Raw genomic sequence first — 14,795 nt, 5'->3', positions numbered from 1 at the left:
CATGTAGATTATACAGCACCAGAAAGCGAATAACCTCCTGGTGATCCGGATTAACACGCATAGTCACTTGTGTCCAGTATTGTGGTTTATTACTAGCCAATGGGGTGGAGTCAATCCCTTTCAGAGGTATCGGAGCCTCCAGTGGCTCCAAATCATACCCACAGCGTTTGGCAAAGGACCAATCCATAAGACTCAAAGCAGCGCCAGAGTCGACATAGGCGTCCGCGGTAATAGATGACAAAGAACAAATCAGGGTCACAGATAGAATAAACTTAGACTGTAAAGTGCTAATTGAAACAGACTTGTCAGGCTTCTTAGTACGCTTAAAGCATGCTGATATAACATGAGTTGAATCACCACAATAGAAGCACAACCCATTTTTTCGTCTAAAATTCTGCCGCTCGCTTCTGGACAGAATTCTATCACATTGCATATTTTCTGGCGTTTTCTCAGTAGACACCGCCAAATGGTGCACAGGTTTGCGCTCCCGCAGACGCCTATCGATCTGAATAGCCATCGTCATGGACTCATTCAGACTCGCAGGCACAGGGAACCCCACCATAACATCCTTAATGGCATCAGAGAGACCTTCTCTGAAAATCGCCGCCAGGGCGCACTCATTCCACTGAGTAAGCACAGACCATTTGCGGAATTTTTGGCAGTATATTTCAGCTTCATCTTGCCCCTGAGACAAGGACATCAAGGCCTTTTCCGCCTGAAGCTCTAAATGAGGTTCCTCATAAAGCAACCCCAAGGCCAGAAAAAACGCATCCACATTGAGCAACGCAGGATCCCCTGGTGCCAATGCAAAAGCCCAGTCTTGAGGGTCGCCCCGGAGCAAGGAAATTACAATCCTGACCTGCTGTGCAGGGTCTCCGGCAGAGCGAGACTTCAGGGACAAAAACAATTTGCAATTATTTTTAAAATTTTGAAAGTGAGATCTATTCCCCGAGAAGAATTCAGGCAAAGGAATTCTAGGCTCAGACATAGGTGCATGAACAACAAAATCTTGCAAATTTTGTACCTTTGTGGCGAGATTATTCAAACCTGTAGCTACACTCTGAAGATCCATTTGAAACAGGTGAACACAGAGCCATTCAAGGATTAGAAGGAGAGAAAGAGAGGAAGGCTGCAGTATAGGCAGACTAGCAAGTGATTAATTAAGAGCACACTCAGAACTAGAGGAAAAAAAAAAAAAATTGTAGCAGACTTCTTTTTTCTCTCCTTTCTCAGCCAGTAATTTAACCCTTCTTTGGGCCGGTCAAACTGTCATGATTCTCAATGGCAAGAGAACATAGCCCAGCATATATGAGAACTAGCTCTTGGAAGATGGAAACTATACTGACCATGAACTAAACCTGCCGCACAACTAGAAGTGGCCGGGTAGCATGCCTACGTTTTTTAACCCTAGATGCCCAGCGCCAGCCGGAGAACTACCTAATCCTAGCAGAGGAAAAGACAGTCCTGGCTCACCTCTAGAGAAATTTTCCCAAAAGGCAGACAGAGGCCCCCACATATATTGGCGGTGATTTTAGATGAAATGACAAACGTAGTATGAAAATAGGTTTAGCAAAATCGAGGTCCGCTTTCTAGATAGCAGGAAGACAGAAAGGACACTTTCATGGTCAGCAGAAAACCCTATCAAAACACCATCCAGAAATTCCTTTAAGACTCTAGCATTAACTCATAACACCAGAGTGGCAATTTCCGATCACAAGAGCTTTCCAGACACAGTAACGAAACAGCAGCTGTGAACAGGAACAAAATGCAAAAACACAAAAGGACAAAAGTCCAACTTAGCTGGGAGTTGTCTAGTAGCAGGAACAAGCACAGAAGGCTTCTGATTACATTGTTGACCGGCAAGAAACTGACAGAGGAGCAAGGTTATATAGCGACTCCCACATCCTGATAGGAGCAGGTGAACAGAGGGGATGATGCACACAAGTACAATTCCACAAGTGGCCACCGGGGGAGCCCAGAATCCAATTTCACAACAGATATATATATATATATATATATATATATATATATATCATAGTATGCCTGGGCATAGTAACTATTTAACCGTTCACAATAACAGTAATGTTGACCAGGTGTGCCAAACTTTTACATGCCACTGTGTAAAAAAAAAATTATATATATATATATATATATATATATATATATATATATATATATATATATATATATATATATATATATATACATACACACACACACACACACACACACATACACACATACACACACACATCCCCACAGCCTAAAGTGTTGGCACCTTTGAAATTGTTCCGGAAAAGCAAGTATTTCCCCCAGAAAATTATTGCAGTTATATGTTTCACATTTTCTGTGTGTGTTTTTCCAAAACACACACACAAAAAAGTTTTTTTTTGTGCAAGTAACAGGTGTGGGCAATACGAAAGTCACACCTGAAATCAGATAAAAAGGGAATAAGTTGACTGAATCTTTGCATTGTGTGTCGGTGTGTGCCACACTAAGCATGGAGAACAGAAAGAGGAGAAGAGGACTGTGTGAGCAATGTCACCAATTTCTAGATTACAAGTCCATCTCCAGAGATCTTGATGTAGCTTTGTCCACGGTGCGCAACATAATCAAGAAGTTTAGAAACCATGGCACTGTAGCTAATCTCCCTGAATATGGATGGCAGACAAAAATAGTTGAGAGGTTGCAAAGCAGGATAGTCTGGATAGTGGATAAGCCCCAATCATTTTCTAAAACAATTCTAGCTGTCCTGCAGGCTAAGGTTGTACAGTGTCAGTGCCAACTATTCGTCCACATGTGAATGAAATGAATCGCTATGGCAGGAGACCCCGAAGGACCCCACTGCTGACACAGAGAACTAAATAAGCTAAACTGCAGTTTGACAAAATGTACATGAGTAACCAAAATCCTTCTGGGAAAGCGTCTTCTGGACAGATGAGACCAAGATGTACTTTACCAAAAAGCTCTATCATTCTACCATTTACAGAAAACACAATGAAGCCTAAAAAGAAAAGAACACAGTACCTACAGTCGCATTTGGTGGCGGGTCACAGATTTTTGGTAGTTTTTCTGCCTCTGCGTGATTTGACTGTGTGCAGAGCAGCATTAAATCTAAAGATTACAAAATGATTTGGGTGTCAATGTAGTGCCTGGTGTCAGAAAGCTGGGTTTGTGCCCTAGGTCATGGGTCTGCCAGCAGGACAATGACCCCAAACATACTTCAAGAAGCCCCCAGAAATGGATGGAAACAAAGCGCTGGACAGTTCTGAATTGGCAGCAACGAGTCAGGATCTAAATCCCATTGATCACCTGTGGAGAGATCTGACAATTGCTGTCAGAAGGCGCCTTCACATATGGGAGACCTGAAGTAAAGTAGTTTGTAAGAAGAGTCATCCAAAATTCCAGTTGAGAGGAGCAAGAAGCTTGTGGATGGTTGTAGGAAGTGATTGATTGCAGTTATTTATTCTAAAGGGGGTGCAACCAAATATTAGGCTGAGGTTGCCAACAATTTAGTCTAGATCTTTTTGGAGTTTTGAGTAAAATGATATCCAATTTGCCTTTTTTCTATTTTTTGTGTTGTTCCAATACACACATAAAGAAATAAAAGTGCATAATAAAACATGTGGAATTGCAATTTACTGGGAGAAATATTTAATTTCCTGGAACAATTTCAAGGGTTCAAACACTTTCGGCCATGACTGTGTATCAGTATTCTTGATGTAAGAAGCTCAGGATGAGTCCTGGATATACATAAATTATTACAGTGGAGCATCTGCGGGGGGCAGAGATTGACATTTTGGGGATCCCTTAATCATCATGACTCACATCAATCACTACGTCGTGACACTTGTACTTAGTGGCCAGGGAAATTCGGGTCTCAACGTCCTCCACCAGCCGGATATAATCCTGGAGAACCTGAGGGAAGGAGAGATATAAAGCTACAGAAGTGCAGCAAGAACCCCACCAAAAACAGGGGCTACACACCTGAGCAGGAGCCCCATTCTTATGTAAAATCTCTACCACTCGGTGGAAGCCAACGGGAGCCTTCTTCTTAGTGTATCCCAGCCAGTTCTGAGGAAACAGAAAAGGGGACTATGATGGGCATAACGAGCACCTGACTAACGACCACTGCCCCCAAAAGAAAGACCTGAGAATGTAGCGAGGGGGAAGTCCCATGTAATGTGTCATGCTGCTTTCCCCTCCCCCACGTTCTCAGTATAGTCTGGTACAAAACAAAGACTCCAAACCTTAGTGGTAAACAGAGCGTCCACATCCACCCAGGACCGGAGCTTGGCCCGAGCCGCCAGCGCCGTCAGGATGTACAGCTTCTCTGGGATCTGTGGGAACACAGCACAATTTGTGGGAATTGAGGCTTATAGTGAAGCACAGAACAGGTCCACACACGGCCTGCGGCGCACTCCCACAGCCGCGCGTCGCACCCCAACATCGCATCTGCCAATACACTGCCTGCAGCTGTAAAGTCCGATGAAACTGCCAATATTGCACCTGCCTACACACCACCATCTGCAGATGCCCTCTATCGCTTCAGGTTTCACTCACCTTGAAGGTTTTACGTAGGTTGGTGGGACTGCTGAATGTACCCTGCAGAGAGACAGCAATGAAACTAAAGCGTAGAAAACCCCGGTCCCCCCCGAGGCACTGCATGGGCACCACTCACCTCTGCTTCAGAGTAGTGGTAAATACAAGCGTAATACAGGGTGGTGACCAGCGGCATGAAGAGGAGCGAGGCTTTCCGGGGGTGTTTGCGGAAGAGCTCCTGACCTGAGGCCTCCAAGTGTTTGTCATTTGCCTATGAGGACGATGGTACATCATTCTTAATACCCAGAGCGGGGGGCATCCAATATAGAGGTGGAGCAAGGTCAGAAGGATCCACTCTCACACATACATGGGGGATCCGGCGCTCACCTCGATGATGATCTGTCTCTCCAGCAGTGTGTAGTGATCCTGTACATGAGTGGCATCCTCAGAAGAAAAGGGCAGACTGGAAGAAGCGGTCACAAGTCAGAGCAGTGATCATCATCCTACATAGCTCTGCCTATAGAGAATATAGTCATCCAGAATAGGTGGGCATTGCTCTGCTCACTGACCTTATGCACTTACTCTTCAGAAAATCTCTGCGCTCCTCGGCCCCCAGGATGTCCAGGTGCTCCCTGTATTTACACATCTGAGGGCATAGTCTGTATCATTAGGGGCACACAGCACAATATTGCCCCCAATCGCAGTGTGGATACTCACCGCCAGCTCCTCCGTCCACTCTAGGAATCTGGGTATCAGAAAAAGAAGCACATGAAGAACCGAAGAGGCAAGAAGAGCCCACATTCATCTTACCTCGGACACCTCAGCTGTCAGGACACCCCGACCACTGTGCCCCCACCAGCTGTCTGCACCCTCAATCACAGAGGCCTCCCCACCCACCATCACTGCTCTCTCCAGCCATCAGCACTCCTCGTCACGCCGTGGTGCGCCCTGCCCACTCATCCCAAAGAAACTCTCGCCATGTCATCACCTTCCCCAAAAGGCCCCTCGTCACGGCGGCATCCACCAGAAGCCCTCATTACAATTCTCTCATGGCCTCACCTGAGAAGCTCCGTCAAAAGCAGCTGATCTGAGGTCTCCTTCAGGAAATGAACAAAGTGTCTCAGAGCAACTTGTCTGATCTTCAGCTCCTGAAACAGGACATCTGTGAAGAGGGCAACATGACAGAGCTAAAATACATACAATGAGATACGGCCTTCCCAAAACCCTGTCTGATGACAAATGCACACTTAGCAGGATGCAGCAGGCCTCCACTGATAAAGGCTAGGAGCGGCACATGTGCAACCTACTTGATAAAAACAACCACCCCCACCATCCAAACCTTGCAGGGGTTGGCTGCCTAGTAGAAAAAATGCACATTGATATAACTCACATAGGACGCCAGTCACACTGATAAGTGTGGTGCACAGTGTCTGGTATGCAACCTATTAATGACGCCCCTTGTATTAACAGGCGGGCTGCCCAGCACTATAGTATGCAGCACACAGTGACAGACGCCCCAGAAAAACCTAACCAACATAAAGAGGCCTGGCCACATCCTGCAAAAAAGGATATGATATAGTGCAAAAAAATGTATGCATATGATAAACACATACACTATATGAGGTATTGGTTTAATATTTTGGCCAAAATAAAGTAAGCCCGCAACCCGTCGTCAAGGGGTCAACATGACAGAGCTGCAGATGGGCACCATGCCCACATCACATGGGGAGTACAGACAGGTGCTAAGTCCACGTCTCACAGGGAGGAGGACCAGACACCAGACTGGAACAATTACAGGCTGGCAGGTAAAGGGGGAACTCACCAGAACGAAGCGTCCTCTTCAAGAAGATTAACACCTGTGATCAGGGGAGAAGGAAGAAGCAGTTGTGTGACTGTGAGCATTGCTCCTAGGTCCGAACATATATACTGCACAGCAAGGAGGGGGGGGCATAGCGTGTACATCTAAGGCACATCATGGGGGAGGGGGCAAGCTGTGTACGTCTACAGCACATCACCATCTCGGGGGAGGGGGCACGCCATGTACGTATACGGCACAGCATGGAGGGGGGGGGAACAGAGTGTACATCTGCTCCCTGGACTGCAGCGCAAATGTATACGCTGTGCCCTCCCAGACTGCACTGCAGATATACACATTTCAATCATTCACTACTTTTCTTTCTTGGTGATGTGAACTGAATATTAAGGAATGTATGTGTATATTACAGATCGTTCAGTATGGGGGGGCTGGGGTGTTCACGTGACTTACCGCTGTGATGACATTGCCATCATGAAGCCGCACGGCCTCGTCCAGTAAGTGCAGCTTGTCCTTAAGTGAGCGGAACCTCTCCATGGAGCACATCTGGGGACACAGAGCGGGGTAGTGAGTGGTGCTCAAGGCTGGGTACAGTGGTGTTCAAGGAGGGGTGCCGCCTGTCTATGGTAGTACCTTGCCGCGCTGCATCCTCCGCACAGACTCCTCAATGCTCCAGTCTCCACTGTAATCCTGTAATAAACCAGAGATGAAAACACACGGTGCGACGGTAGCAGTCTCCCCCAAAGGGCAGCCACGAAGGGACCACCGGCCTCAGCACACACTATGTCCCGTCCCATCCTGCACTCAGTACCTGGTACTCAGACTTGGGTTTGCGCAGCTCCGGAGCCACATACTTAATATTTGTATCTAAAAGAGCTGAAAGATAAGAGGTCAGAAGATCTGGAGTCGGCACAAGAAGACCCCCGGTCCCAAAATGTACGTACCCTCCGAGAGGGACTGGAAGCTGTCAGGCCTCGATCTCACTACAGAGATAAGAGTGTAAAGTCAGAGAGCTTAGAAAAAAGAAAAAAAAAAAAAAAAGGGGCCACCCGCCACCAAGACAGGGCCAAAGCCTGCCTATACCGTGCCAGAGCACGGAGCAGAGATGGCCAGTGCTGCTACTGAACAGAGGGCTGCCACTCACCTCTGAATAGGCTGCTGAAGGACCCCGGCCGGGGGAAGGAGGAGCCCGAACCTTCAGACCGCAATTTATCTGATGGAAAACTTCTGGGCTCAGAGCCCCGGGTGCTGGACGACTCCTGGATGGACCAAGATATACCTGAGAGGAGAGACGCAGGAGGTCACGGGATACTGCATGATGGCATCATGTTAACAGCGACCTGCGAATGACGCAGGTTAATGGTGGGTGACAGCACTCACTCCCCACAGGCTCCCCACTCCAGGTGAACTTCTCCCACTCCTCATCATCCTCATCCACGAAGGCCTTTATACTGTTCACTGCACGCTTAGACTCCTTCAGCTACAAGAGAAAAAAGATGGGAGGACACAGAGGAACTGACCAGTGAAAAGAGGCAGAAGAGGAGACAGGGAAGGTGACCGATATGAGGAGGAGGAGACAGGGGAGGTGACCGGTGTGAGGAGGAGACAGGAGAGGTGACCGCTGTGAAGAGGAGGAGACAGGGGAGGTGACCAGTGTGAGGAGGAGGAGACAGGGGAGGTGACCACTATGAAGAGGAGGAGACAAGGGAGGTGACCACTGTGAAGAGGAGGAGACAGGGGAGGTGAACGGTGTGAGAAGGAGGAGACAGGGGAGGTGACCGGTGTGAGGAGGAGACAGGGGAGGTGACTACTGTGAAGAGGAGGAGACAGAGGAGCTGACCAGTGTGAGGAGGAGACGGAAGCTGACAGAAGTGAGGAGGAGACAGGGGAGCTGACAGAAGTGAGGAGGAGACAGGGGAGCTGACAGAAGTGAGGAGGAGACAGGGGAGCTGACAGAAGTGAGGAGGAGACAGGGGAGCTGACAGAAGTGAGGAGGAGACAGGGGAGCTGACAGAAGTGAGGAGGAGACAGGGGAGCTGACAGAAGTGAGGAGGAGACAGGGGAGCTGACAGAAGTGAGGAGGAGACAGGGGAGCTGACAGAAGTGAGGAGGAGACAGGGGAGCTGACAGAAGTGAGGAGAAGACAGGGGAGCTGACAGAAGTGAGGAGAAGACAGGGGAGCTGACAGAAGTGAGGAGAAGACAGGGGAGCTGACATGTGAGGAGGAGGAGACAGGGGAGCTGACAGATGTGAGGAGGAGGAGGAGGAGACAGGAGAGCTGACAGATGTGAGGAGGAGGAGGAGACAGGGAGCTGACAGATGTGAGGAGGAGGGGGAGGAGACAGGAGAGCTGACAGATGTGAGGAGGAGGAGGAGACAGGGGAGGTGACCGGTTTGAGGAGGAGAAGACAGGGGAGGTGACCAGTGTGAGGAGGAGACAGGGGAGGTGACCGGTGTGATGAAGGGGAGGTGATCGGTGTGAGGAGATGGAGGAGACAGGTGAGGTGACCGGTGTGAGGAGACAGGGGAGGTGACTACTGTGAAGAGGAGGTGACAGAGGAGCTGACCAGTGTGAGGAGGAGACGGGAACTGACAGAAGTGAGGAGGAGGCGACAGGGGAGCTGACAGATGTGAGGAGGAGGAGGAGACAGGAGAGCTGACAGATGTGAGGAGGAGGATACAGGAGAGCCGACAGATGTGAGGAGGAGGAGGATACAGGAGAGCTGACAGATGTGAGGAGGAGGAGACAGGGGAGGTGACCGGTGTGAGGAGGAGAAGACAGGGGAGGTGACCGGTGTGAGGAGGAGGAGACAGGGGAGGTGACCGGTGTGAGGAGGAGACAGGAGAGGTGACCGCTGTGAAGAGGAGGAGACAGGGGAGGTGACCAGTGTGAGGAGGAGGAGACAGGGAAGGTGACCGGTGTGAGGAGGTGGAGGAGACAGGGGAGGTGACCGGTGTGAGGAGGAGACAGGAGAGGTGACCGCTGTGAAGAGGAGGAGACAGGGGAGGTGACCAGTGTGAGGAGGAGGAGACAGGGGAGGTGACCACTATGAAGAGGAGGAGACAAGGGAGGTGACCACTGTGAAGAGGAGGAGACAGGGGAGGTGAACGGTGTGAGAAGGAGGAGACAGGGGAGGTGACCGGTGTGAGGAGGAGACAGGGGAGGTGACTACTGTGAAGAGGAGGAGACAGAGGAGCTGACCAGTGTGAGGAGGAGACGGAAGCTGACAGAAGTGAGGAGGAGACAGGGGAGCTGACAGAAGTGAGGAGGAGACAGGGGAGCTGACAGAAGTGAGGAGGAGACAGGGGAGCTGACAGAAGTGAGGAGGAGACAGGGGAGCTGACAGAAGTGAGGAGGAGACAGGGGAGCTGACAGAAGTGAGGAGGAGACAGGGGAGCTGACAGAAGTGAGGAGGAGACAGGGGAGCTGACAGAAGTGAGGAGGAGACAGGGGAGCTGACAGAAGTGAGGAGGAGACAGGGGAGCTGACAGAAGTGAGGAGGAGACAGGGGAGCTGACAGAAGTGAGGAGGAGACAGGGGAGCTGACAGAAGTGAGGAGGAGACAGGGGAGCTGACAGAAGTGAGGAGAAGACAGGGGAGCTGACAGAAGTGAGGAGAAGACAGGGGAGCTGACAGAAGTGAGGAGAAGACAGGGGAGCTGACATGTGAGGAGGAGGAGACAGGGGAGCTGACAGATGTGAGGAGGAGGAGGAGGAGACAGGAGAGCTGACAGATGTGAGGAGGAGGAGGAGACAGGGAGCTGACAGATGTGAGGAGGAGGGGGAGGAGACAGGAGAGCTGACAGATGTGAGGAGGAGGAGGAGACAGGGGAGGTGACCGGTTTGAGGAGGAGAAGACAGGGGAGGTGACCAGTGTGAGGAGGAGACAGGGGAGGTGACCGGTGTGATGAAGGGGAGGTGATCGGTGTGAGGAGATGGAGGAGACAGGTGAGGTGACCGGTGTGAGGAGACAGGGGAGGTGACTACTGTGAAGAGGAGGTGACAGAGGAGCTGACCAGTGTGAGGAGGAGACGGGAACTGACAGAAGTGAGGAGGAGGCGACAGGGGAGCTGACAGATGTGAGGAGGAGGAGGAGACAGGAGAGCTGACAGATGTGAGGAGGAGGATACAGGAGAGCCGACAGATGTGAGGAGGAGGAGGATACAGGAGAGCTGACAGATGTGAGGAGGAGGAGACAGGGGAGGTGACCGGTGTGAGGAGGAGAAGACAGGGGAGGTGACCGGTGTGAGGAGGAGGAGACAGGGGAGGTGACCGGTGTGAGGAGGAGGAGACAGGGGAGGTGACCAGTGTGAGGAGACAGGGGAGGTGACCGATGTGAGGAGGAGGAGACAGGGGAGGTGACCAGTGTGAGGAGGAGGAGGAGACAGGGGAGGTGACCAGTGTGAGGTGACCGATGTGAGGAGGAGGAGACAGGGGAGGTGACCGGTGTGAGGAGGAGGAGACGGGAGGTGACCGGTGTGAAGAGGAGGAGGAGACAGGGGAGGTGACCAATGTGAGGAGGAGGAGACAGGGGAGGTGACCGATGTGAGGAGGAGACAGGGGAGGTGACCGATGTGAGGAGGAGACAGGGGAGGTGACCAGTGTGAGGAGGAGGAGACAAGGGAGGTGACCGGTGTGACGAAGGGGAGGTGACCGGAGTGATGAAGAGGAGGAGACAGGGGAGGTGACCGGTGTGATGAAGAGGAGGAGACAGGGGAGGTGACCGGTGTGATGAAGAGGAAACAGGAGAGGTGACCGATGTGATGAGGAGACAAGGGAGGTGACCGGTGTGAAGAGGAGGAGGAGGAGGAGACAGGGGAGGTGACCGGTGTGAGGAGGAGGAGACAGGGGAGGTGACCGGTGTGAAGAGGAGGAGACAGGGGAGGTGACCGATGTGATGAGGAGACAAGGGAGGTGACCGGTGTGAAGAGGAGGAGGAGACAGGGGAGGTGACCGGTGTGAGGAGGAGGAGGAGACAGGGGAGGTGACCGGTGTGAAGAGGAGGAGACAGGGGAGGTGACCGATGTGAGGAGGAGGAGACAGGGGAGGTGACCGATGTGAGGAGGAGGAGACAGGGGAGGTGACCGATGTGAGGAGGAGGAGACAGGGGAGGTGACCGGTGTGAAGAGGAGGAGGAGACAGGGGAGGTGACCGGTGTCATGAAGAGGAGGAGACAGGGGAGGTGACCGGTGTGATGAAGAGGAGACAGGAGAGGTGACCGATGTGATGAGGAGACAAGGGAGGTGACCGGTGTGAAGAGGAGGAGGAGGAGGAGACAGGGGAGGTGACCGGTGTGAGGAGGAGGAGACAGGGGAGGTGACCGGTGTGAAGAGGAGGAGACAGGAGAGGTGACCGATGTGATGAGGAGACAAGGGAGGTGACCGGTGTGAAGAGGAGGAGGAGGAGGAGACAGGGGAGGTGACCGGTGTGAGGAGGAGGAGACAGGGGAGGTGACCGGTGTGAAGAGGAGGAGACAGGGGAGGTGACCGATGTGAGGAGGAGGAGACAGGGGAGGTGACCGATGTGAGGAGGAGGAGACAGGGGAGGTGACCGGTGTGAAGAGGAGGAGGAGACAGGGGAGGTGACCGGTGTGAAGAGGAGGAGGAGACAGGGGAGGTGACCGGTGTGATGAAGAGGAGGAGACAGGGGAGGTGACCGGTGTGATGAAGAGGAGGAGACAAGGGAGGTGACCGGTGTGATGAAGAGGAGGAGACAGGAGAGGTGACCGATGTGAGGAGGAGGAGACAGGTTAGGTGACCGGTGTGAAGAGGAGGAGACAGGGGAGGTGACCGGTGTGAAGAGGAGGAGACAGGGGAGGTGACCGGTGTGACGAAGGGGAGGTGACCGGTGTGAGGAAGAGGAGACAGGGGAGGTGACCGGTGTGATGAAGAGGAGACAGGAGAGGTGACCGATGTGAGGAGGAGGAGGATACAGGAGAGCTGACAGATGTGAGGAGGAGGAGACAGGAGAGGTGACCGATGTGAGGAGGAGGAGACAGGTTAGGTGACCGGTGTGAAGAGGAGGAGACAGGGGAGGTGACCGGTGTGAAGAGGAGGAGACAGGGGAGGTGACCGATGTGACGAAGGGGAGGAGACAGGAGAGCTGACAGATGTGAGGAGGAGGAGGATACAGGAGAGCTGACAGATGTGAGGAGGAGGAGACAGGGGAGGTGACCGATGTGAGGAGGAGAAGACAGGGGAGGTGACCGATGTGAGGAGGAGGAGACAGGGGAGGTGACCGATGTGAGGAGGAGACAGGGGAGGTGACCGATGTGAGGAGGAGACAGGGGAGGTGACCGATGTGAGGAGGAGACAGGGGAGGTGACCAGTGTGAGGAGGAGGAGACAAGGGAGGTGACCGGTGTGACGAAGGGGAGGTGACCGGAGTGATGAAGAGGAGGAGACAGGGGAGGTGACCGGTGTGATGAAGAGGAGGAGACAGAGGAGGTGACCGGTGTGATGAAGAGGAGACAGGAGAGGTGACCGATGTGAGGAGGAGGAGACAGGGGAGGTGACCGATGTGAGGAGGAGGAGACAGGGGAAGTGACCGATGTGAGGAGGAGACAGGGGAGGTGACCGGTGTGAAGAGGAGGAGGAGACAGGGGAGGTGACCGGTGTGATGAAGAGGAGGAGACAGGGGAGGTGACCGGTGTTATGACCCCAATGGCAGAGGGTCTCAGGAATAAATACCAAGTCTGCAAACACAAAAAACCAGCTCATAGGGCAGTGGTAACTGGGCTGACCATATATCTAATCCTAGCACCACAAATAGAAGCAGCCGGGGAACGTGCCTACGTTGGTTCTAGACGTCTCGCGCCAGCCGGAGAACTAACTAACCCTAGAAGGGAAAAGAAAGACCTTTCTTGCCTCCAGAGAAAAGACCCCAAAAGTTGGATACAAGCCCCCAACAAATAATAACGGTGAGGTAAGAGGAAAAGACAAACATAAGAATGAGCTAGGTATTTAGCAAAGAGAGGCCCACTAGCTAATAGCAGAATATAGTAAGATGACTTATATGGTCAGCAAAAACCCTATTAAAATATCCACGCTGGATATTCAAGAACCCCCGAACCGTCTAACGGCCGGGGGGAGAACACCAGCCCCCTAGAGCTTCCAGCAAGGTCAGAAATCACATTTAGTACAAGCTGGACAAAAATAGTAGCAAAGCAAGTAACTCAAAAAACAAAGAAGCAAGACTTAGCTTAGTTTTGCAAGAGCCAGGACCAGCAGACAGGAGCAACAGAAGGATCTGATTACAACGATGCCAGGCACTGGACTAAGGATCCAGGAAGTTAATATAGCGACACCCCTGGACTAACGACCCAGGTGAGTGCCAAACAGAAAAAAGACAATCCCAGAGTCATACCACTAGTGACCACAAGAGGGAGCCAAAAAGTCTAATTCACAACAGACCGGTGTGATGAAGAGGAGGAGACAGGAGAGGTGACCGGTGTGATGAAGAGGAGGAGACAGGTTAGGTGACCGGTGTGAAGAGGAGGAGACAGGGGAGGTGACCGGTGTGAAGAGGAGGAGACAGGGGAGGTGACCGATGTGACGAAGGGGAGGTGACCGGTGTGAGGAAGAGGAGACAGGGGAGGTGACCGATGTGAGGAGGAGGAGACAGGTTAGGTGACCGGTGTGAGGAGGAGGAGGAGACGGGGAGGTGACCGGTGTGAGGAGGAGGAGACAGGGGAGGTGACCGGTGTGAAGAGGAGGAGACAGGGGAGGTGACCGGTGTGAAGAGGAGGAGGAGACGGGGAGGTGACCGGTGTGAGGAGGAGGAGACAGGGGAGGTGACCAGTGTGAGGAGACAGGGGAGGTGACCGATGTGAGGAGGAGGAGACAGGGGAGGTGACCAGTGAGGAGGAGGAGGAGACAAGGGAGGTGACCGGTGTGACGAAGGGGAGGTGACCGATGTGAGGAGGAGGAGACAGGGGAGGTGACCGGTGTGATGAAGAGGAGGAGACAGGGGAGGTGACCGATGTGAGGAGGAGGAGACAGGGGAGATGACCGATGTGAGGAGAGGAGACAGGGGAGATGACCGATGTGAGGAGGAGGAGACAGGGGAGGTGACCAGTGAGGAGGAGGAGGAGACAGGGGAGGTGACCGATGTGAGGAGGAGGAGGAGGTGGTGACCGGTGTGAGGATGTTTGATAATTGGTGATTACCTGGGACAGTCCATCTTCATCGTCATCTTCGAAGGTGAAAGCCTTGCATTTGGAGCCGTGCCAGTACTCCTCCTCGTCCGCCTTCGGCCGGGACATCTGATCTATGAGGGCGCCGGACAAAAAACACAAATCACGTGATAGGCAGTACTAGCAGGCGGGGTTGGGGACACCTCTCACCAGTGCACTCTGGGATTAGTAGTTCCTGCAATGTCACACAGCGTTTCTATAGTAAATATTATAAACTACTGCTCCCGGCATGCCCCGCGACAGCTGC

The 14,795-nt window shown here is 52.3% G+C and overlaps 1 protein-coding gene across 4 annotated transcripts in view; it reads right to left on the bottom strand.

The window, feature by feature from the left end:
• The window catches only part of VIPAS39 (VPS33B interacting protein, apical-basolateral polarity regulator, spe-39 homolog), a 39,863-nt gene that overhangs the window by 24,907 nt on the left and 161 nt on the right, over window positions 1–14,795 (bottom strand). For 2 of the 4 annotated variants that reach the window (XM_077267487.1, XM_077267485.1), the window contains exons 2-18: window positions 14,522–14,622; window positions 7,736–7,835; window positions 7,500–7,634; window positions 7,300–7,338; window positions 7,167–7,231; window positions 6,989–7,045; window positions 6,809–6,901; window positions 6,365–6,398; window positions 5,602–5,704; window positions 5,260–5,287; window positions 5,112–5,188; window positions 4,930–5,005; window positions 4,682–4,813; window positions 4,564–4,605; window positions 4,251–4,340; window positions 3,988–4,074; window positions 3,829–3,918 (exon numbers count right to left, since the gene is read on the bottom strand). In XM_077267487.1, coding sequence (XP_077123602.1) covers window positions 3,829–3,918; window positions 3,988–4,074; window positions 4,251–4,340; window positions 4,564–4,605; window positions 4,682–4,813; window positions 4,930–5,005; window positions 5,112–5,188; window positions 5,260–5,287; window positions 5,602–5,704; window positions 6,365–6,398; window positions 6,809–6,901; window positions 6,989–7,045; window positions 7,167–7,231; window positions 7,300–7,338; window positions 7,500–7,634; window positions 7,736–7,835; window positions 14,522–14,617 — 1,344 coding nt within the window. In that variant the 5' untranslated portion in view covers window positions 14,618–14,622. Of the gene's footprint in view, window positions 1–3,828; window positions 3,919–3,987; window positions 4,075–4,250; window positions 4,341–4,563; window positions 4,606–4,681; window positions 4,814–4,929; window positions 5,006–5,111; window positions 5,189–5,259; window positions 5,288–5,601; window positions 5,705–6,364; window positions 6,399–6,808; window positions 6,902–6,988; window positions 7,046–7,166; window positions 7,232–7,299; window positions 7,339–7,499; window positions 7,635–7,735; window positions 7,836–14,521; window positions 14,724–14,795 lie in introns of all 4 variants that reach the window. The other 2 variants (XM_077267484.1, XM_077267486.1) reach the window with 1 other exon arrangement.

This window comes from Ranitomeya variabilis, chromosome 1 (assembly GCF_051348905.1).
Source record: "Ranitomeya variabilis isolate aRanVar5 chromosome 1, aRanVar5.hap1, whole genome shotgun sequence".
Classification (NCBI taxonomy): domain Eukaryota; kingdom Metazoa; phylum Chordata; class Amphibia; order Anura; family Dendrobatidae; genus Ranitomeya; species Ranitomeya variabilis.
Note: the sequence above shows the minus strand (reverse complement) of the source record. Positions and strands in the feature narration are given on the sequence as shown.